The sequence below is a fragment of the Vulpes vulpes genome, chromosome 5, assembly GCF_048418805.1.
Source record: "Vulpes vulpes isolate BD-2025 chromosome 5, VulVul3, whole genome shotgun sequence".
Lineage (NCBI taxonomy): Eukaryota > Metazoa > Chordata > Mammalia > Carnivora > Canidae > Vulpes > Vulpes vulpes.
The window spans coordinates 130,846,243-130,869,195 of NC_132784.1; the positions used below are offsets into that span (position 1 = coordinate 130,846,243).

At 37.9% G+C, this 22,953-nt stretch overlaps 1 protein-coding gene and 1 non-coding gene across 3 annotated transcripts in view; one reads left to right on the forward strand and one right to left on the reverse strand.

The window, feature by feature from the left end:
- SUGCT (succinyl-CoA:glutarate-CoA transferase) overlaps positions 1 to 22,953 on the forward strand; it is a 719,796-nt gene that overhangs the window by 11,525 nt on the left and 685,318 nt on the right. For both annotated transcript variants that reach the window (XM_072760056.1, XM_072760054.1), the window contains exons 2-5: positions 14,568 to 14,619; positions 15,455 to 15,528; positions 21,190 to 21,275; positions 21,815 to 21,865. In XM_072760056.1, coding sequence (XP_072616157.1) covers positions 14,568 to 14,619; positions 15,455 to 15,528; positions 21,190 to 21,275; positions 21,815 to 21,865 — 263 coding nt within the window. The remainder of the gene's footprint in view (positions 1 to 14,567; positions 14,620 to 15,454; positions 15,529 to 21,189; positions 21,276 to 21,814; positions 21,866 to 22,953) is intronic.
- LOC112925861 (small nucleolar RNA U13) lies at positions 12,215 to 12,317 on the reverse strand. The gene has a single exon (XR_003236219.1). It is a non-coding gene; the product is annotated as a small nucleolar RNA U13 (small nucleolar RNA).

Consider the following 22,953-nt stretch of genomic DNA (forward strand, 5'->3'; position numbering starts at 1 on the left):
ATTTGGAATGAGTTATTTACTTTAATAGGTGGTGTGACATTTTTTGATAATGATATTAATGACAAAAGTGAACTTTTAGTAGGCATTTAGTATATGCCAAGAAGTGTATTGAGCACTTTGCATACAACATTTCATTTAATCCTTGCAAACTCTGTGATTTAGAGGGAACATGCTCAGAGAAGTGAAGTTACCTTGAAGATCAAGGGGGAGTAAGTCCTGGAGCAGGAAATCAAATCCAGTAAATCTCCAGAGTTCATACTTTCCACTGTGTAAAACTCATTCATTGATACTGACTTCAGTGTGCTTGGAAGTTCCTTCTGGGTGTCTTCTCAGGTCATACAAATATAATTCTATTGCCTGAAGTGAAATGAATTCAGTTTAAAAGTTTTTGCTTCATTAAACAAAATTTTACTAATTTATTATGGCTGTTGGATGGCATTGGTAGTGGAGTATAGACTTCTTTTAGTAGATGTGTAATGAAATGAGATTTATGGGATGAAGAGACTCCTAAATGTATTCCACTCATCGTTTGAAATAAAACAGGAACCCGAAAAGAGATCTGAGTACAGATGATCAGTATTTTTGGAGACTTAAGGAACAAGAAGTACTTGTACATTCCTTTTTTTTTTTTTTTAAAGATTTTATTTATTTATTCATGAGAGACACAGAGGGAGAGAGGCACAGACACAGGCAGAGGGAGAAACAGGCTCCATGCAGGGAGCGTGACATGGGACTCGATCCCGGGTCTTCAGGATCACACCCTAGGCTGAAGGCAGCACTAAACTGCTGAGCCACCCAGGCCGCCCTACTTGTACATTCCTAATGTCAAAATATCTTCTCATATTTGAGGTCTTTCTCTATGTTCTTATTATTGAAAATACTTTTTTTTTTGGCTGATTGGAAACACAGTCACAATTAAGCAAAATTATAGAAACATATAACTTAGCCGGTAAATTTCTCCATAACTTCTTTCTCCAAGATTGAACTGACAAAATTTTATGAATGCTCCTACAGCTACCAACATTTATTATTATTATTTTTATTCTTATTTAGAGAGAGAACGTGTACCCGTGTGTGAGCCAGGGAAGGGGAGACAGAGAATCTCAAGCAGGCTCCACACTAAGTGCTTAGATCTCATAACCTCATGACCCTGAGATCATGACCTGAGCCAAAATCAAGAGTTGGTTGGCTAACTGACTGAGACATTCAGGTGCCCTTACCAACATATATTTTTAATGTTATGTATATTTACAAAATAGGATTATATTATACATCCTATTCTATAATTTGATTTAATTTTTTAAAAAGTGTTTTTTACTTATTCATCAGAAACACAGAGAGAGAAGGCATAGGCAGAGGGAGAAACCAGCTCCTTGCTGGGAGCCCGATGTAGGATTCCATCCCGGATCACACCCTGAGCCAAAAGGCAGGTGCTCAACTGCTGAACCACCCAGGCAGCCCTGATTTAATTTTTTACCTGAGGAATATATCTTGGTCAACTTTTCATGTCAGGAAACATAAATCTGTTTCATTTTTCTTAATATCTACCCAAGAGTCTGCTGTATGAATGTGCCAGTGCTTATTTAACATTTTACCAGTTGATGGATTTTTTTATTGTTTTGAATATTTTTTTAAATTTAATTTTATTTATTTATGATAGGCACACAGTGAGAGAGAGAGAGAGAGGCAGAGACATAGGCAGAGGGAGAAGCAGGCTCCATGCACCGGGAGCCTGACATGGGATTCGATCCTGAGTCTCCAGGACCGCGCCCTGGGCCAAAGGCAGGCGCCAAACCGCTGCGCCACCCAGGGATCCCTGTTTTGAATATTTTACTTCAGTATTAAACATAGAAGGGTGGGACACCTGGGTGGCTCAGCGGTTTAGCGTCTGCCTTCAGCCCAGGGCATGATCCTAGAGTCCCAGGATTGAGTCCCACGTCGGGCTCCCTGCATGGAGCCTGCTTCTCCCTCTGCCCTGCATCTCTGCCTCTATTTCTCTCTGTGTGTCTCATGAATAAATGAGTAAAATCTTTAAAAAAAAAACACTAAAAATAAACATAGAAGAGCAATTCACAAAAGAAGCTATTTGAATGGTTAATTATTCAGAAAGAGATTTTCATCAGGGAAATGCAAATTAAAATCACAACAAGAAACATTATCTACCCATTAGAATGACAAACATTAAAAAGAATAGCAATTCCCCATGTTGTTAGGATGTGGAGCATCTAGAACTCTCATGCATTGTTGTACAACCACCTGAGAGATGTTTCTCAGGTTCTTAGAAAGTTAAAGATACACTTACCATATTATTGAGCCATTCCACTAGGTATTCACTCAAGAGAAATGAAAACATGTTCACAGAAAGACTTGTAGGTGAATGTTCATAGCATCTTGATTCACCATAGCCTAAAACTGGAAACAACTAAATGTCCATCAGTAGCCAAATGGCTAACAGATGTGGTCTACCCATAGAGTACAATACTACTCGCTTATAAAAAGGCAACCACAGGGGCGCCTGGGTGGCTCAGTCAGTGAAGCAGCCAAGTCTTAATTTTGGCTTAGGTCATGCATGATCTTGGAGTCCTAGGATCCAGTCCTGGGGTTGGGCTCCCCCACTCATCAGGGCATCTACTTCTCTACTTATTCATCTGCTTGTTCCGTCTCTCTCTCCTTCTCTCAAATGAATTAAATAAAATCTAAAAAAAAAAATGCAACAACATGGGGCACCTGGATGGCTCAGTGGTTGAGCATCTTCCTTCAGCTCAGGTTGTGATCCAGAGTCCCGGGATTGAGTCCCACTCCAGCTCCCTGTGAGGAGCCTGCTTCTCCCTCTGCCTGTGTCTTTGCCTCTCTCTCAGTGTCTCTCGTGAATAAATAAATAAGATCTTTAAAAAATGCAACAACATGAATGAATCTCAAAATTATTTTGCTTTATGAAAGAAGTCAGACACAAAAGAGTCCCTACAAAATGATTTCAAAATGATTTCATTCACATAAAATTCTAGAAAATGCCAACTAAATTGTAGTAACAGAAAACAGATCAGTGGTTGTCTAAGGTTGGGGGTGGAGGGCTCTTCTTGATTGTAGACTCATCAGGATGAATTTTGAAATCAATTTATTAAATCTTTACCTTTCTTTCCCCTATGGCCCACCCTTCTGAACAGTGTTTTCATGATGGCATTTAGTTTTGTTTCAAAGCTTCCCAAGGTGGTTGAGGGCTTCCTTGTTGAACTAGCATTGATCTTTTTCTTGCCACTTTATACAGTTAATTCTTGTTATTAGAAGTAGGTGTGTTCTATAAACCGAACACCTAATGAGTGAATACTGAACCATTGCCCCTAGGGGAAATATAAAATTAAGTTCCTGCAAGTCTTTGGTCACATATTTTTGACTACTGGTTAATACACAGAATACACATGTTGTTCAGTGTGTGTTTCTGTTTAAAGTCACCTTATTTAGTATAAATTGTTGTTTTATTAACATTGAACTCATGGCCATAGCATTATAGCATTATAACTTGAATAGTTATAGTCATGCCTGAACAAAGCTTTACTAAAACACGTGTTTTCTCTATGAGTCTCGTCTTTGGGCCCCTGGGTGGCTCGTCAGTTAAGTGTCTGCCTTGGGCTCAGGTCATGATCTTAGGTCCTGGGATCGAGTCCCTTGTTGGGCTCCCTGCTCAACGGGGAGTTTGCTTCTCCCTCCCCCTGTCCCTCCCCTTGCTTGTGCTTTCTCTCTCTCTCTTTCTTGAATGAATAAATAAAATCTTTAAAAAACAAGACTAATCATAGTCTTCCTGCACTTAAGTACACCAGATAGCACTTCAGCACTACTCTTGGGGGCCATTTTAAATGGTGAAATCACCAAAAAAAAAAAAAAAAAAAAAAAAAAGCACAGAAATGTGAAGATGTGACGCTAAATGCACCACATATAAAGGACACTTGTTTGCATATGAGACCTGAACCTGGAAGGCCAGAGCATTGTCTACTTTGGCTTCGGCTGGGAACATGAACAATTTTTCTACATTCTGTACATGTCCTAGAATGACTGCAGAAGCTCTGTAGTATTGACTTTGGAGTTAGCGAGTAGTTGAATTCTCAAATACAGAGTCTGCAAATAATGAGAAGAGAATGAAATTTCCCTTGGAAGCTGCTGCTGTGTGTACAAATAATGAATCAGGGAAAGCTTCAGAGTGGCAATATTTATCAAAACATTGCAGGGGACAGTACAGCAAAATGATACTTCACCTGTTGCTTGTGAATTTAACATGACTTATTTATTTTTTAATTTTTAAAAATCAAGAGTTTTACACATACTTCAGAACTGTAAGTTAATTATGAAAAACAGTAGCCTCTTATGTCTCTCTGCCCCCTTTTTTTCCTGAGAAAATGAATTTCAGTTCTTTCAGCCATCTCATTGAGTTTTTACCTCCAGATCTTCCTCTCTCTCTTTCTTTTGTCTTTTTTTTTTTATGATTTGTATTTATTTATTCATGAGAGACACAGAGAGAGTGGCAGAGACACAGGCAGAGGGAGAAGCAGGCTCCTTGCTGGGAGCCCGATGCGGGACTGGATCCCAGGACCCCTGGATCATGACCTGAGCTGAAAGCAGATGCTCAACCGCTGAGCCACTCAGGTGCCCCTTACCTCCAGGTAATCAATTAATTAATTGAAAATTAATTCAAATTAATTTTAAAATTTGAGTATATTTGATATGAAATACTACATTTATTTCAGATATACAATACAGTGATTTGATGAATCTGTCCATTGATGCTATGCTCATCACAAGTGTAGCTACCATGCAATGCTGTTATGATATCGTTGACTATATTCCCTGTGCTGTGCCTTTTATTCCCATGACTTATTCATTCCATAACTGGAAGCCCATGTCTCCAGCTCCCCTTTACTCATTTTGCCTATACTCCTACCCCTCTCCCCAATGGCACCCATCAGTTTGTATTTATTTATAGGTCCAATTCTGCTTTTGGTTTGTAAATTAATTTGTTTTGTTTTTTAAATTTCACCTATGGGTGAAATCATATGTTATTTGTTTTTCTGTCTGACTTTTTCACTTAGCATAATACCCTGTAGGTTCATCCATGTTGTTGCAAAAGGCAAGGTTGCATCTTTTATTTTAAGGCTGAGTAATATTCCAGTTTGTGTGTGTGTGTATATCACATCTTCTTTATCTATTCATCTATTGATGGACAATTGGGTAGCCTCCATATCTTGGCTATTATAAATAGTGCTGCAGTAAATAGAGGGGTGCATATATCTTTTCAAAATGGTGTGTGTCTTTTTAAAATGTGTGCAGGGCATGCACAGAGCCCTTCAGTCTGGAAATTCATGCCCTTTAGTTCTGTGAACTTTTTCTGAATTATTTGTTTATTAATGTCTCTCTTCTGTTTTTGTTGTTCACTCTTAGGCAAGCCTGTATTATCAGAATTCCTGTGCTGATCCTTTATTTTTCCTCCCTCTTCTCCATTTTTCACTTTTATTATTTCTTTTTGTTCTATTGTCTGGGTGATTTTTAAATTTAAAAGATTTAAAAGATTTTATTTATTTACTTTTTTGATTTTAAAGATTTTAAAGATTTTTTTTTTTATTAGAGAGAGAGTGTGAGTGTGGGGGAGGGAGATCAAAGGGAGAGGGAGAGAGGGAATCCTCAAGCAGACTCCCCACTGAGCATGGAGCTTGAAGCGGGGCTCCATCCCAGGACTCTGAGATCATGACCTGAGCCAAAATCAAAAGTTGGCTGCATAATTGACTGAGCCACCCAGGTGCCCCATCATATTTTTATCTTTCTGCCTTTCTCTTACATTTTCATTCTTCCATCTTTTTTTAAAGTTTCAAGATCATATTTTTATTCTGTACATATTTTTTATAAGTATCTTTTTCTGTTTTGTAAGTGCAAGTTCTTCATGTTTCTGATAATATTGATAACATTTTTATGGAGGTAAAATTTGCATACAGTAAAATTCTTTTTGGTGTATAGTTCTGTGAGTTTGGGCAAACATAGTCATGTAACCATCACCATAATTAAGGTATAGAACACTTCCCTTACCCCCTCAAAATTTGCAGTCATTCCCTCTCTTCATCCCAAGAGACTTGGTATGAAGTCTCCCAACTCTTATCTGGTAGTTTTTTAAAAAAAATTCTTTTACCTGCCGTATATCTGTTTGCTCCATGTTTCTTTTTAATATTGGCTTTGGTCTCTTTCTTCTTGATACAGATTTTTCCTATATCTTACTGATTTTTTGGCTCTTCTGTACATGATAAAAGATGGATATTAAAAGAGCTGGTTGGAAACTGCCTGCATGGGTAGAGCTTTGTTATGGACTGAATTGTGTCTCCCTAAATGTGTATGTTGAAGTCCTAACCACCTGTACCTCAGAATGTGGCTGTTTTTAGGGGTAGGTCCCTTAAAGAGAGAGTTTAAGTTAAAACGAGGCTGTTCTGGTTGGTGTTTCTGATTAGTGTCTTTATAAGAAGAGGTTAGGAGATATATCAGGGATATATTGCACAGAGGGATGACCATGTGAAGAGGCAGCAAGGAGGCAACCATCTACAAATGAAGGAGAAAAGCTTTGGGAGAAAGTAAACTTCCTGACATCTTGATCTTGAACGTCTAGCCTCTAGAACTGTGAGAGAATAATTTCTGTTGTTTAAGGCCCTCAGTGAATGTTATTTTTTTCTGGCAGCCCTGGCACACTAAAATAAGGTTTTGTGACTGATAAATTTCAATATAGGGTTATTTAGCTGGATCTTTATGTATAAATGACTACTATCAATATTTTTAGTTATTTTCTCTTGGGTTGATAAAATTCTTGTGCAAAGAAGAATTTTCCAAATAAATCTATATGACATGAAAGCTAAAGAATAAAGGGATTTTGAGGCTTATTAAGTGTAGAAGATTTGCAGCAGCTATTTTGGGAAGAGATGGTTGTTGGACAGCAATGAATTTGAAGTTAGGCAACCTGATTTTAGAGGGGATGAAACTGAAGCTTCTCTATCAGCTTGATGTTTATGTCTCAGTGTGTTAAGTAACAAGGATGGTAAGAGTGCTTGAAGCAATGATGTGTAGACTTATTAAGGGAACTGAATTAAAATGAGCAAAAGTTTGAAGCAGATGTTTAGTAAAAAAGACATGATAACGGTCAATAAGCATATGAAAATGTGCTCCACATCACCTGTCATCATGGAAATACAAATCAAAACCACCACAAGTGTATTACCCAGTTTCTAAGATGGCTGCAGTGATCCTTACCTCCTCCTATACCCTTGTGTGAGTACACCTTAATGCTGCACCTGTTGGCCTATGTGACTAATAGCATATGGCAGAAATGATAATATGTCACCTCTGAGATTTGGTTATAAAACACTGCAGCATCCCTGGTGGGCACCAAGAAATGCTACTTCCAATTGCTGCAATGAGACTACATAATATTTTTTACAACATTCCATTATGGCAATCTAGTAATGCGTTGTGGCAAAATGTGAGGACGTTTTTTCCTCCTTTTTGTCATTTCTTTTCTTGCACAAACAGTTGTTGAGTTCTTACTACATACCAGGCGCTAGTATTTAATATTGGAAATACAGAATGGAAGTCTCTTTTCTCAAGAGTTTATCATCTGGTCAAGACTAACTAGTAAATCATAATACAGAAAAATGCCCTTGACAGACTTGTTCAGGATGCTGTGGTGAGCATGAAAACTTTCTAAGGGTGCTGACTCATGAAAGATGAAAGGACTTGTCTAGGCAAGTAAGACATTTCTGTTTTTGCAGATTGAAATTGAAAAGGTGGACAGGAGTGAAACCGGTTTTAGTTTTAGGAGGAGCAATAGACTGTAAGCCTCATGAGGGAAAAGACCATGAGTGAATGGGTGAAAGAACAAGAAAGTGGCATAATGGGCTCTTCATTTTGGAAGATTACTCTTGAAGCAGTGTTGAGAATGGATTGGTGGGGACAGAGGTTAGGCAGAAATAGGTTAAGATGCTTTTGCAAAAAAAAAAAAAAAGATGCTTTTGCAGGCAGTTGGGACAAGAAATGATGAAGGCTTGAATGGAGGCAGTACCAGGTCCCTGGGGAAGAATAGAGCAGATTCAACAGAAAATTGATGGCTGACTGAACATGGATAGTGAAGAGGAAGACATGTCTAGGAAGATCTCGGATTCTATTGTAGAGGGTTGATGATTCCATTAACTGAGATAGAGGGAAGAGAGGAATGAGAAACAGATAACAATTGAAAAGATTGGACTGATTTACATTTTGAAAAATAATTCTGGGAGCATTATGGAGGGTGCATTTTCTTTTTCTTTTCTTATTTTTTAAATGTAGGCTCCATGCTCCCTGTGGAGTCCACTAAGGGATTTAAACTCAGGACCCTCAGATTAAGACCTGAGCTGAGATCAAGAGTTGGACACTCAACTGATTGAGCCACCCAGGTGCTCATATGGAGGGAGTTTTAAAGAGAGCCAAGATTGAAGCCTGGCAGCAGACTTAGTAGGGTGTTAGAGTAATTCAGGAGAGAGTTGATGGTGACCTGAGCTACCCCGGTGGCAGTGGGGATGAGAGAAGAGAAGTGAGCCAAGAGAGATTTTTGAGAAAGTATATGCAGTAAGTGGTTCTTCATTAAATTTAAGAGGTGCAAAAAGAGAGAGAGAGAGTTCAAGAATAATGTTTGGGTTTTTGACTTGGGTAACCAAGTAGTAACCATTTACTGAAGTAAGGAACACAGGAGTGAGGTTAGGGAGATGATAGAAGTGATACTGACAGTAGCTGACATTTATTGAGCACCATGGCTAAACGCTTAGAAGGCCATGTTTCGTTTAATTTTTTAGTGTCCTTATGAGATAGGTTCCAGTATTATCCCTGTTTTACTGATGGAGAAGTCAAGGTAGAACAAGGTCACAAGTTAGTAAATAGAGTAATTTGAACTCAGTGGTAGTTCTCTTAATCATAATAGTAATTGTTTCAGTTTTCCCCAGTAGATCATGGAATACCTGAGGAGGAAGGGATATGATGCCTCACACCGTATCTTCATAGGATGATTAGCACACAGTAGGAACAAAGCTTTCGCTCAAGTCCTATCTCATGTACTGATTATACTCACTCGGCTCCAGCTCCAACTCACTCTCTTCTTAAAAATCTTCCCCAGAACTACTCACACAAACCCTGGGTTTGTGCCAGGGTTTACTGAATTAATTTGGTAATTTTGGAGAGCTGCCACATGTAATGTAAGGTATAATACTATTTGTAATTTATTTAAAATAGGTCTGTTAGCTCTCTTGTTAATGGAAGTTTTTCCCTGATAATCTTTCTCCTGTCATTTTTCCTCAGCTTTCTCTCCTCTGATTTTCCTTTCCATTCTAGCTGCTAAGCTTACCTATTCCTCCAAATGCTCATTCAGTTCTTTGGCAGAGCATTTTCACTGTGTCTTTAACTGTGTCTTTTTCTTTTCTATTCTTTCTTTCTTTCTTTCTTATTTCTTTTTTTTTAGATTTACTTATTTATTTCAGAGAGAGAATGCATGAGACTGGGTGGAGGGGCAGAAGGAGAGAGAGAGAGAGAATCTCAAGTGGACTCTCCACTGACTGCAGTCTGACATGGGGCTCAGTCTTACCACACTGAGCCAAAATCAAGAGTTGGACGCTTAACCAGGAGCCATCCAGGGACCCCTAACTGTGTCTTTTCCTGCCCTATTCAAGCCCTGTCTGGGTTAGAGAAAAATTAGCTATCTGACTTTGAAGATTCTGGTCCCTTTTATTTATTTTAATTTTTAAAAAGATTTTATTTATTTATTCATGAGAGATGGAGCGAGAGGCAGAGACATAGGCAGAAGGAGAATCAGGGCCCCTGCAGGGATCCTGATGTGGGACTGGATCACGGGACTCAAGGATCACATCCGCGGCCGAAGGCAGATGCTTAACCGCTGAGCCACCCAGGTGCCCTGATTCTGGTCTTTTAATGATTTTTATCAAGTTTGGGCTGCTGTAATAGAATATTGCAGACTTATATACAACACAAATGGTTTGGAGGCTAGAAATGTGAGATCAGAGTGCCAACATGTTTGGATTCTGGTGAGATCCTCTTCTGGGTTGAGGACTGCCAACTTCCTGCTGGTCCATATCTGGTGGAAAGGGGGCAAAGAAGTTCTCTGGGGCTCATTATATAAGGGCACTAATTCCATTGGTGGTTCCACCCTCATGACCTAATTACCTCCCAAAGGTCTCACTTCCTAATATTGTAACTTAAGGGATTAGGATTTCAGTTTATGAATTTTGCAGGGACGCAAACATTTAGCCCATTATAAGGATCGTATGAATTATTAAGTATATGAGTTCCTCCCTCCTTCCCTCACCCTTTCCCAGTGTGACCGTTCAACTAATTCTTAGTGAGTTCTGGCTGGAGATGCAAGACAGACAAGTCCTATCTTCACTGAGATTACATTTCAGTGGAAAAGACAGTAGTACAATAAATACATAAACATATAATGTAATGTGAAGTAATGGTAAGTGTTAAAGGAAAACTAAAACATACTGAGATCCAGAGGGGTGTTGTTTGAGATAGGCCGATCAGGCAAGGTTTCTCTGAGAGTGTGGTGGTTGAGCAGAAATTTGATAGAAGTAAGCAAGGCATGCAAATGCATGGAAGAAAAGAGTTCCAAGTCTAGAGAATAGTAAGTGCAAAAGTCCTGTCACATCTCGGATTATTAAGAAAGCAGATGTTGAGACAGAGTTGGAAGGACAAAGGATTTATTGAGGACTACCGCCTATGAAAGGGAAAGGAAGGAATTAGGGTTGGGCAGAGGAGCCATCAGACTTGCATGCGCCTGTCAAATTCTTTGCCAGCTCAATGAGGAGTTCCAGAGCACTACACCAAGGAGAGCAGATACAAGATTCTGCATTGGGTGGAGGAAATGACCAGGCCTTTCTGCCCAACTTTGCTCGGTCATTTGACCGGAGACTGTCCTGAGAACAGAGCACCCTCAGCTGAGGAAAGCTGAGGTGGACCTTGAAGAAGCAAATACTGGAGTTATATGTTAACCATGCTTCTTGTAGGTTGGGCAGAAATTCCTTTCTTTGAAGGGGAATATGGGCGGTCTATCTCTGTTTCTGCCACAGGCTCTAAAACAGAAATATGCTCAGTGTGTTCAGGGAACTGCAAACAAGCTAATGTGCTGGAGAAGAGTGAGAGGGAGTGATAGGGGTCATGGCCAGAGAGGTAGCAGAGGGCCAGAGCGAGTAGGATCTGCGGCCTGTGGTAATAGGATGTTGGATTTCATTCTAAGTTTGGTAGAAAGCCATTAGAGGATTTGGAGCAGGGGAATGACATATGTTTTACATTTTGAAAGGATCACTCTGCCATAAGCCGTTGTATCTGTTTATCTATTGCTGTACAACAAACCACTTAAAACCTTACTGGTTTAAGACAACCGTGGCTTATTTTTTCTCAAAATTCTGTGAGTGTCCTGCTGGACTCACCTGAGCTCACTCACGTGCCTGGGTCTGGGTATTTTCAGACGGCTTCACTCTCATGTCTGGACCTCACCTGAGATAGCTGCAGTGACTGGGATGGCTAAGCCTCCCTCCATTTGTTCTTTTTCATCTTCTGCTTCTTCATCTGATGGTAGAAGTGTTCCAAAACGTCAAGCCCTACTGTGTAAGCACTTTTCCAGCCTCTGTGGGCATCAAGTTTGCTAATGTTCCCCTGGCTAAAGCAAAACAAATGTCTAAGTCCAGAGTCACCATGGAAGGAGGATATACAAGGGTGTGGATATCTGGAAGTGTGATTCATGGAGGCCCTTGTTGTAACAATTTACCACATTAAACATTGTTTTAGTTACTTTCCCTTTTCTGATCCTCTGGTATAATTTGGTTTTCTATATAAGTAAGTATGTTTCCCAGAAAATAATGAACCAGTCACATAGATTTCCCATATTTCCTAGGGCTGTGACAGCAATTTCTTACTGTAAAAGAATAAATTGTCTGATTTCAAGGAGAAAATGCCCATTATATGGACTTTAAATATTTCTCACTGGAGCCATGTAGCCTGGGGATCCTCCTACTTAAGAATTATTGTGTCACTGTGATCCTTCTCAAGATTATTGGTGTATGTGGAAATGTGTGACTTATGTAACTCTTGTTCTTAACCCACTGGTGATGGAGCTGCATTGAGATTTTTATTTATTTTTTATTTTTATTTTTTTTCACGTCAGACGGGTAATGTACCACGTCGTAACAAGGTTGGAGGGAGGCACATGTCACACAACGGCGTGAACACCCAGTCATCACGCTTATGAGCTACAAAAGGATCCTGCATTGAGATTTTTAAAACCCACTGGTGATGGAACTGCATTGAGATTTTTTTTAAAAAATGTGTTGAACTGAGGAACTCTCATTCGTTGCTGGTAGGAATGCAGAATGGTACGGCTACTTTGGAAGATGGAGTGAAAACTAAACATATTCTTACCACACCATTCAGTAATTGACACTCTTGATAGTTACCCAGATGAGTTGAAAACTTGTGTCCTCACAGAACCCCGTACACAACATTTTAGCAACTTTCTTTAGAACTGCCAACCTTGGAAGCAACCAAGATGTCCCTTAGTTACATGGATGGATAAATAACCTGGTATATCAAGGTAATGGGGTATTATTCAACACTGAGAAGAAATGATCTGTCGAGCCACAGAGGAAACTTAAATGCATATTACCAAGTGAAAGAAGCCAATCTGAAAAGGCTACCTACTGTATGATTCCAACTATGTGACATTCTGGAAGAGGCAAATTGTGGATGCAGTAAAAAGATTGGTTTCTGGGAATTTGAGGAGAGGAGGGGATGAATAGACCACAGAGGATTTTTTGGGCATGAAACTACTCTGTATATAATAATGTTTGCTACCTGCCAGTCTGCATTTGTCGAAACTCATAACATGTACAAGACCAAGGGTGAACTCTAAATTATGTGATCCTGAGGTGTCAGTGTAGCTTCATCAGTTGTAGCAAATGTATCACTCTGGTGAGGGATATTTAAAATGCAGAAGGTTGTGCACTTGTGGGGAAAAGAGGTACATGGGAATTCTTTGTACTTCCTGCTCAGTTCTGCTGCCCAAATCCAAAACTGCTCTAAAAAATAATCTATTTTAAAAATGTACTGAACCAGTAGTTCATTTTTTTTCCTCATAAATTCAGCTTAATCTCAATCGTCATGATCTAAACTTTGTAAGCCATTTGGCAAGAATTTGACCTTGTGACTTAATGTTGATGTTAAATACTTTCAGTGAATTAGTGATATAATTATTGACCTATCTTCTTATTTTTATAGCTGGCAAATGGAGAGAAAAAGGAAATAAACATATTATTGTAAATTGTTTAATAAACTTTTAAAAATTCATATTTTCTCCCTTTTTTTTTAAAAAAAAGATTTTATTTATTTATTCATGAGAGACACAGAGAGAGGCAGAGACATAAGCAGAGGGAGAAGCAGTCCTGAGATGGGACTCGATCCCAGGACCCTGGGATCATGCCCTGAGCCAAAAGCACTCAATCACTGAGCCACCCAGGTGCCCCTCCCTGTTTTTTTTTTTTTATGTTTTTGTTTATTTATTTGAGACAGAGAGAGAGAGAGAGAGAGAAAGAACAAGCAGGGGAGGGGATCAGAGGGAGAGTGAGAAACAGACTTTATTGAGCAGAGAGCCCAACCTGAGGTTCGATCCCAGGACCCTGAGATTATGACCTGGGTTGAAGGCAGATGCTTAACCCATTGAGTCTCCCAGGTGCCCTTTTTCTTCTTGTCTTAAATGTAGCACAGATACTTGGAGGCCTTTGTTATTCTGTTTTTGTTATTAGTACTTTTTAGTTGTTTAGTTCACTTTTTATTTATTTATGTTTTAAAGACTTAATTTTTTTATAGCAGTTCTATTTTTTTTTTTAAGATTTTATTTATTTATTCATGAAAGACACACACACAAAGAGAGAGAGAGAGAGAGAGAGAGAGAGAGAGAGGCAGAGGGAGAAGCAGGCTCCCTGTGGGGATCCCAATGCAGTACTCTATCCTAGAGCCTCGGATCAGGAATGTAGACACTTAACCACTGAGGCACTCAGGTGTTCCCAGTTCCAGGTTTATAGCAAAATTGAGAGGAAAGTATAGAGATTTCCCATCTATCCCTTGCCTGCCTACATCCCCCCTTATCAGTATCCTTCTACCAGAGTGGCATGTTTGTTATAATTTGTTATAACCTACAGTAACACGGTGCCCTAAAAATCCTAAAAATCACCTTATACATTCCTCCTCCTCCACTTTCATTTTTTTCATTATACAAACTATCTTAAGTGTAGCTGTGGACTTTATTAATTGGATATTAGCTATTGTAATTTTTACAGAGTGACTTAAGTGGGTCAGGTCAAGGTTTCTGTATTACATATAAAGCAGAAATATTTTGAAGGAAAACATATATTTTTCGTAGTAATACAGATTACTTAAAACAATATGAAGCATTCTGCATTCTTTCTTCCCGAAAATTAGTAATCAGTGCTCTTCAAATATTTTCTGTGTTTTGCCAGATACTGACAATATGAAGCCATTGGAGGGTATAAAAATTCTGGACCTGACAAGGTTTGTGTTGGTTTATTTATGTTTTGGTGATTGAATTTTTCTGTTCTTTAAAAAAAAGTTATTTTTTTTGGATTATAATGCTTACACTCAAAGTTTTAGAAAGGTAAACAAAAAAGGAAAAAGTTTTATAATTTCATCACTCTAAGAGGCAATTAGTATAATATTTCTGCATTTTTCCCAACCTACATTTTATATTTAATCAAAAAAATTTAGAACCATATTGAAATTACAGTTTTACCCACATTTAAAAGATAATGTAGTATTTTGAGTATTTTTCCATGTCTTTCAAAATTCAAGAAAAATGTAAGATGATCTTTTATTATATAGTTGTCACATAATTACTCATCCCCCAGTATTCACCATTATAAGTTAGGTTTCCTTGTACATAAATCTTTGCCTCAGGAAATCTTAAGATTTCTTCCATAGTATAGAATTCTGGAAGTGATATTACTGCATCAAAGGGAATATACTTTTTATTTTATTTATTTTTTTAAAAAAAGATTTTATTCATTTATTCATGACAGACAGAGAGAGAGAGAGGCAGAGACATAGAGGGAGAAGCAGGCTCCCTGCAGGGAGCCCGATGTGGGACTCGATCCCAGATTCCGGGATCACTCCCTGAGCCAAAGGCAGACACTCAACCGTTGAGCCACCCAGGCATCCCAGGAATATACTTTTTAAAAGCTCTTAATACATAAGGCCAAATTACTGTTCTGAGGAGTTTTAACAATTTTAATTTGCTATCATTATATGACCTTGTCTATGTTAATAGGCTATTAAGAATCAATATAAAATTCTTCAAGTTGGTAATTATTTGTCATTGTTAATATTGTAGAGTACTGGCGGGACCATTTGCTACTATGAATTTAGGAGATCTTGGAGCAGAAGTTATAAAAGTGGAAAGACCAGGTAAAGCTGTTGCTTCCTTTAAAACATAAAGACTAATACAGTTTCTTATAAGTTTTTTTTTTTAGATTTAATTTAATTTATTTATTCATGGGAGACAGAGAGAGAGAGAGGGGCAGAGACACAGGCAGAGGGAGAAGCGGACTCATGCAGGGAGCCTGATGTGGGACTCGATCCCGGGTCTCCAGGATCACGCCCTGGGCTGAAGCTGGCGCTAAACCGCTGAGCCACCTGGGTTGCCCAAGATTTTATTTTTGAGTAATCTCTACGTCTAACATGGGTCTTGTACTCACAACCCTGAGGTCAAGAGTCACATGCTTTTCTGACAGAGCCAGCCAGGTGCCCCAAACTAATACAATTTTTAACTGTTTCTTTTCTTTTTCTCTTTCTTTTCTTTTTCTCTTCTTTTCTTTTTTTTTCTTTTCTTTTTTCTCTTTCTTTTCTTTTTTCTCTTTTCTTTTCTTTTCTTTTCTTTTCTTTTCTTTTCTTTTCTTTTCTTTTCTTTTCTTTTCTTTTCTTTCTACCATGTGTCTGTATATGGGATGAGGAGAGAATTGAAATGATTATTTTTTCTTCTCCATTCTTTTTCTTCTGAACCTATACTAATGATTTCTTCTTACTTTTTATAAGTGCCAAGGGGTAAGGCTTAAGCCAGGTCCTTCACATGCACCTGAAAGCCTCTGACAGAAACTGAGATGCACCATAGTAACAGTGATGCCAATGCTTATCATAGTGCCAGGGACAGTTCTACAGTTCTAAGTACTTTGCCTATATTTATTTAATCTCTCCAACAACCTTATGGGCTGATGTTTTATTATTCTTCAATTATAGAAGGGAAGACAGAAACACAGAGAGACAACTAGTTTGTCCAAAGGCACACAGCTGATAAGGACATCCATGCACTCTGCTCTGGTCCTGGCCCTCCTTAGCCCCAGACAAGCCTTCCCGTTGGGGCTGAGTTCAGAGTTGGCCTGGCCACACTCCCTTGCTGTAGGACACACAAGAAGGAGAGAAAGAAAGGGAATCAGAGTCCTTCCAGAAGGAACCCTGATACTCTAATATAAGTCATTCTTTTCTGTTTTTAACAAAAGAAAGATGTCCTCATTTTATAATTTTAAAGATTTTGAGATTTTGAGATCAGAATCACTGATGCTGAGATCAGATTTTTTTTTGATAAACACCATATTTTAAAAAAGATTTTTAATTTATTTATTTATTCATGAGAGACAGAGAGAGGTAGAGACAGATTTTGTTTGTGAGAGACACACAGAGAGAGGCAGAGACACAGGCAGAGGGAGAAGCAGGCTCCATGCAGGGAGCCCGATGTGGGGCTTGATCCCAGGACCCTGGAATCATGCCCTGAGCCAAAGGCAGACACTCAACAGCTGAGCCACCCAGGCGTCCCTTGCTTCTCATCTGACATCTTTCCTATTTCTTCTTTCCCTTTGCCAAGTAAACCTATTTTGTGTACAGAATTCTCACTTTTTTTTGGTGCCTTCTTAGTATTTTGGTGTTTAGTTCATGCTGTTATTGAAAGTTGTTTAGACCAGTGTCATGTATGCTCTTTCTCTCCTACAAGCACTTAAAGGGCAGAGTTCACGTTCTCCATACCCTTTATATCATCCTATAAAGACCTTGTTTCAGAAGGTTTCAAAACAGCATCATTATTTATTCTTTAAGTTGGAACCTTATGGATATAGAACAGAATTACCAATTTGATGAAAATGGTCTGGCCTTGAACAGTGTGAATATATCTGTGAGACTCATAAAAGACTAGTTTATAATTATATCACCTTATTAATTTCTCATAAGTGATTAAATGCTATAAAGTAGACCACATGGTGTAGAAGATTTAACTCTCAGCTGAATAGAATTCTTAGGAGGTCAAACGAATTAGCAGAAGATTCTCTGAGCAGCATGGGGAGTATTATATATTATATTGTATTTATTTGACCCTCTGTTTATCAGGAACCATGTGGTAGGAGAGCCTGGCGAATCCTGCTTTCCGGATATAATGAATGCTTCATTTATCTAGTCATTGATGTTTATCATTTCTGGTTGATACTGGCTGCATGCTGGATAATGTTTACTTTCTAGCTGAATACCTTTTTTTTCTTTTCCAGGTTTCATAAAACTTTAAGTTCCATATTATTATATGAATTCAACACCACAGTGCATTCTAATTTCAGCCATTGGGTCTTCCAATCCTAGACAGAGCATCTGATCTGATTTCTCTTTCTATTTCAGTTGATCACTATTCTAAATATTTGTCATTGTATAACTTTTAGGAATCGTTATTTCCTGTTATGTAGGCCTTATTTCTCCTTTCTCCTTCCTTTGTCTAGGCCTTTATGTCCCACAGTCATACACTTGGTATCAAGCTTTGTTCCTAGCACATAGTTGTTCATTGTTTTTTTCCTGATTGCTCTTTCCCTTAACCCTTCTGCCCAGTGCATTTTAATGTTCATATTGCATGTTTAACTATTTTGGATTTTTGAGATAGTTCTTCAACACAGATTTGAGGAAAAGTGACTTGGCAGGATTTTCAAAGTTCAGGAGAGAACTAGACTTTTTTTTTTGATGTCCACTTCTTCAGTTCTTTATTTTGTTATCGTTTTCTGACTTGGGACTTGGATTATTCTTGTTTTTGTAATCAAAGAACATATACATTTTCTTCTTCTTTCTGCAGTAACCTAGCTGAGTGACATGGACTACGTAGGGCAGCAAATGATGCTGCTGGTACTTGTGGACTGTGCCCCATAGGCAGGGATATATATAAAGGCAGGGGCGTGGTCTTTTGTTCACAGCTGTGTCTGCTCTTCCCAGAGCAGTGTCTGTGACATAGTAGGTGCCCAGTAAATATTTGCTGAATGGATTGAATATTTTGAAATAATATTTAAGAAAGGCAGTCTGAAATTTTACATGAGATCTCCAGACTTTGAAATCATGGTGGCTAGTTAAAAAGTTTAAATTCTGTGTGAGTCAAAGAAAATATCTCTCAACTGCCAGTTTCCCCAGTTTGTGACCTTTTGCCTTTATTTCCTATTATGTACCATCACTGCTGATTCTTTTTAGAGGCCGCTTATCCTCTCTAAAGCCCTGGTTGGGAAAGCCAGGTAGGCCTCCAGTTGAGATTCCTGACATTATTTCCACCTGAGAGATGAATGTAAACATTTAAAATTATCTAATTTTAGGCCTATCTTGACGTTGCTTTATTTAATAAAAAAAAATTAAGGTATTGGAAGTATTCAAAGTAATGAAAGTGGCTGGACTTTCTCTTGACTCTGAGAGGTCTTGTCTAATCTTGAAGATCCAGATTCGCACCTACCTTTTCCATGAAGCTTTTACCTGTTTTTTTTACTGGAAGAATGCCTTTCTGGCATCTTGTAGTTCATTTTCCCCCCTGATGTTTTGAGCATGACATTCCATTTGATGCTTACCATTGATTGGTTTGTTTTGTTAATTGGTTTATCTCCAGTTGGAACTAATGTTTCTTTTCCTTTCTCCTCTTTTCTCTTGTGAGTTTTTTTTGTTTTGTTTTTAAATAAATAAGTCTGATCTTTGGTCTCTGTTTTGTTTTCTGAAAGGCTATGTCTGTTTTTCTTGATCAGATTCAGTGGTAAAGTCAATGGGCTAATAGATTAATTATATCATTTAGATGAGATTAGAATTTAAACTTTTAACTCATATTCACAAGTAGTCTCTTCTTGGGGGCTAGTGATAAATACTGTGATTTTAATTACTTATATAGTGATTGGTTTCTGCTATCAATATTTGACCAGACCTTATATTATAAAATTCTTAATGATACTATTTTGTGCCATTTAGTCATTGATAGATTTTTCTGAGCTGTCTACATTGTTTGTCAGTTGCTTTTTGTGCAAAGGAAAATTTTTCTGTAACTCTTCAAAGTGTTGTCTTTGAATCTAACACAAATATATCACTTAAAGTAGGTGTCCAGAAAAAACCTCCTATATTTTGATGGTTTTATTTTTTTCAAGATTTTATTTATTTTTTCATGAGAGACAGAGAGAGGCAGAGACACAGGCAGAGGGAGAAGCAGGCTCCATGCAGGGAGCCCGATGTGGGACTCAATCCCAGCATGATCCTCGGATCATGACCTGAGCCAAAGGCAGATGCTCAACCACTGAGCCACCCAGGTGCCTCAATTTTGATGGTTTTAACCTTTTACCTTGAAGCAAGACCTAGTTGACTAAAATTTTATTCTAGAATAGTATTTGAAAATAAATGAATCTGCTATTCAGTAACTTATTTTGCCTTTTCTGATTGGTCGCTATAACAAATTTTTTTCCCAATTGTATTGAGAAATAATTAACACACATCCCTGTATAAGTTTGAGGCACATGGCACGATAGTTTGATTTACATACATTTTTTAAAAATTTTTATTTATTTATTTATGATAGTCACACACACACACACACACACACACAGAGGCAGAGATACAGGCAGATGGAGACAGGCTCCATGCACCGGGAGCCCGGACGTGGGATTCCATTCCGGGCCTCCAGGATCGTGCCCTGGGCCAAAGGCAGGCGCCAAACTGCTGCGCCACCCAGGGATCCCCTGATTTACATACATTGTTACCACATTATTACTACAATAGGTTCAGCTAACAGCCATCTTCTCCTGTAGATATGATAAAAAGGAAGAAGAATAAAGGAAAAAAATTTCTCCTTGTGCTGAGAACTATTAGAATTTACTCTCAACAAATTTCCTATATATGATACAGTACTGTTAGCTATAGTCATCACACAGCATGTAGGTTGTCTTTTCACTTTGTTGATGGTTTCCTTTGCTGTGCAGAAGCTTTTCAGTTTGAAAATAAGTTCCATTTGTTTATTTTTTATTTTGTTGCTTGTGCTTTTGGCGTCAATCAAAAAAAATCATTACCGAGACCCATGCCAAGCTTTTGTCCTTATGTCTTCTTCTAGGAGTTTCATGGTTTCAGGTCTCATGTTTAAATCTTTAATCCTTCTTGAATTAATTTTTGTGAGTGATGAGTGGTGTAAGATATGGGTTCAGTTTCATTCTTTTACCAGTGAGTATCCAATTATACTGGTACCATTTGTTGAAAAGACTGTCTTTTCTCCATTGAGCATTCTTGGTTCCCTTGTCATATATCAGTTGACCACATATGCTTGGGTTTATTTCTGGGATTTCCCAGAAACTTAGAGATTTATTTATTTATTTATGATGCCATTTTATTCTAGAATTTCATTTACCGTTATTCTAGTTTAAATAATATTTAACAAAAATCTTTTTCAGACTCAGCATTTCTTTGCAGATTTAATGCCAAGAAACACATAGAGAGCTGACCAACTTACTCAAAAACTGAGTTATTTTTTTTCTTTCAAATTGCCATTTATTAAATATAAAGATTGCCAGTATATTTCTTTCTGGATATTGACTGTCAGGCATGGATTCTAGTGAAAGATGATATGGAAGGATTTAGTGAATAACATGAATGGGTAGAGTTTGGACAGTTCCCACAAGTTCTCATGGCCCCTCTAGATTGCCAATTCCACTAAACTGTGCTGATTTTGCTTAGGCACCTGTGAATGTGTATGATGGGTGAATGTTGGTTTGAATGTCTCATGATGTTTCATAGTTAAAACTTTATAGCTTATACTGTTGTTTTCAGGAGCTGGTGATGATACACGAACTTGGGGACCACCTTTTGTGGGGAGAGAAAGTGCTTATTTTCTCAGTGTTAATCGAAATAAAAAAGTAAGAATATAATTTCTTTGTTTTTTCTGTGTATTTCTCTTGTAACAACAAAACTGTTGATATCACCTTGGCTCATTGATTTCTATCCTTTTTTGTAATATAATTAATGTTTAAAAGAAGGTGAAATTGTATTCATTCACCAGTTACCAAATAGAAAAAAGAGAGCTTTTTTTTTTTTTAACTAATCTTCCTCTGTAATAACTTAAAAATATTCGATGAGAATCCATAATGGTTTAAAATGGAAATAATTTTATTAAAGAAATAAATTATTTGATTCTTTACATTTTTTTCTTTCGGTGATTGCTGATTGCCTAACACTTGGTATTATTATTTGAAATTTTTTCCTGTAATCCTTGCTATCATCCTAATATATCTACATTGCAAATAAAATCAGTAAATATAATTTAAATGTTTCTTCATAAGGAAAATGCACTTGCTTTGAGAGGAGAACATGTGATATGAGTGGCTCCCTTACTGAACTGTCAGTAATATGAAAGCCTTTATGATACTATTTTAATGTATTATATTTTAATTTTTAGAGTATAGCTGTTAATATCAAGGATCCAAAAGGAGTGAAAATCATCAAAGAGGTAGAGTATGCTTTTTGGAAGACATCTTGCCACTTGGGTTGTAATTGGGGATTTGAACATCAGAGTAAAGGTGTTTTAAAACTTTGTTTCATTGGTAATCTCTAATGTTGCTGTAAATACCATTTAAGAATTTAACTTTACATTTGTTTAAGTAAAATTTCTTTTATGTTGTGTATAATATTTCTCTACTCTGTGAAAGTACTCATGCTAATGCTGTCTACTATTGACCGAATGCCTTCTCTGTATCAGATCTTAGGCTTGAGCACTTTCCATAAGTGATCTCAAATCCTCAGAATTTTACTTGTAAATGGGTATTAGAATCATGGGAGAGAAATAAGTTGCATGGGGCTCAAGTGATGCTCCAAAGATCGCATAGCTGGTAAAGGAAGGGGCTGAAATTTGAACCCAGTGATGTGGGACCCAATTCCCATAGTCTTCATTCTCAGACCATTCTTTTTTTATCTTCTCCTCAGTGGTTATTTCATTTTATTTTAATTGGTTTTAGGAGATTGTTCTTGCCTTAATTCTCCTCTTTCTGTTTTTCTGTCTCTCCATTTCACCTTCAGTGGTCACAGTTCCTGCTTCCTTGCTTCTATTACAGACCATTCTTGTATTTTAACCTAAGTAGTCAAGGTTTCAGATTTGATTGAGCAAATACTTTGCAATTTCATTAGAGCTTCTCAGTGGGGCAGTATTAGGTGGAATTCATAACTCTTGCTACTAAGACATAAGTGTACATTTGAGTATTTTAGGCCTGCATGTGTAATTCTGACCAAAGTAAATGGATCTCCGGGAGTTCCTTCTCACTGTCCTCGAATCTTGCCAGTCTTCTACCATACCGTAACAACCTTTTTTTTTTTTTTTTAAGATTTTATTTATTTATTCATGAGAGACAGCAAGAGTGAGAGAGAGAGAGGCAGAGACACAAGCAGAGGGAGAAGTAGGCTCCATGCAGGAGCCTGACGTAGGACTCGATCCCAGGAACCCAGGATCAGGCCCTGGGCCGAAATTGGCACTGAACCGCTGGGCCATTGGGGCCGCCCATACTGTAACAACTTTAAGTTGACTTTCATTATGGGCTTGATTTC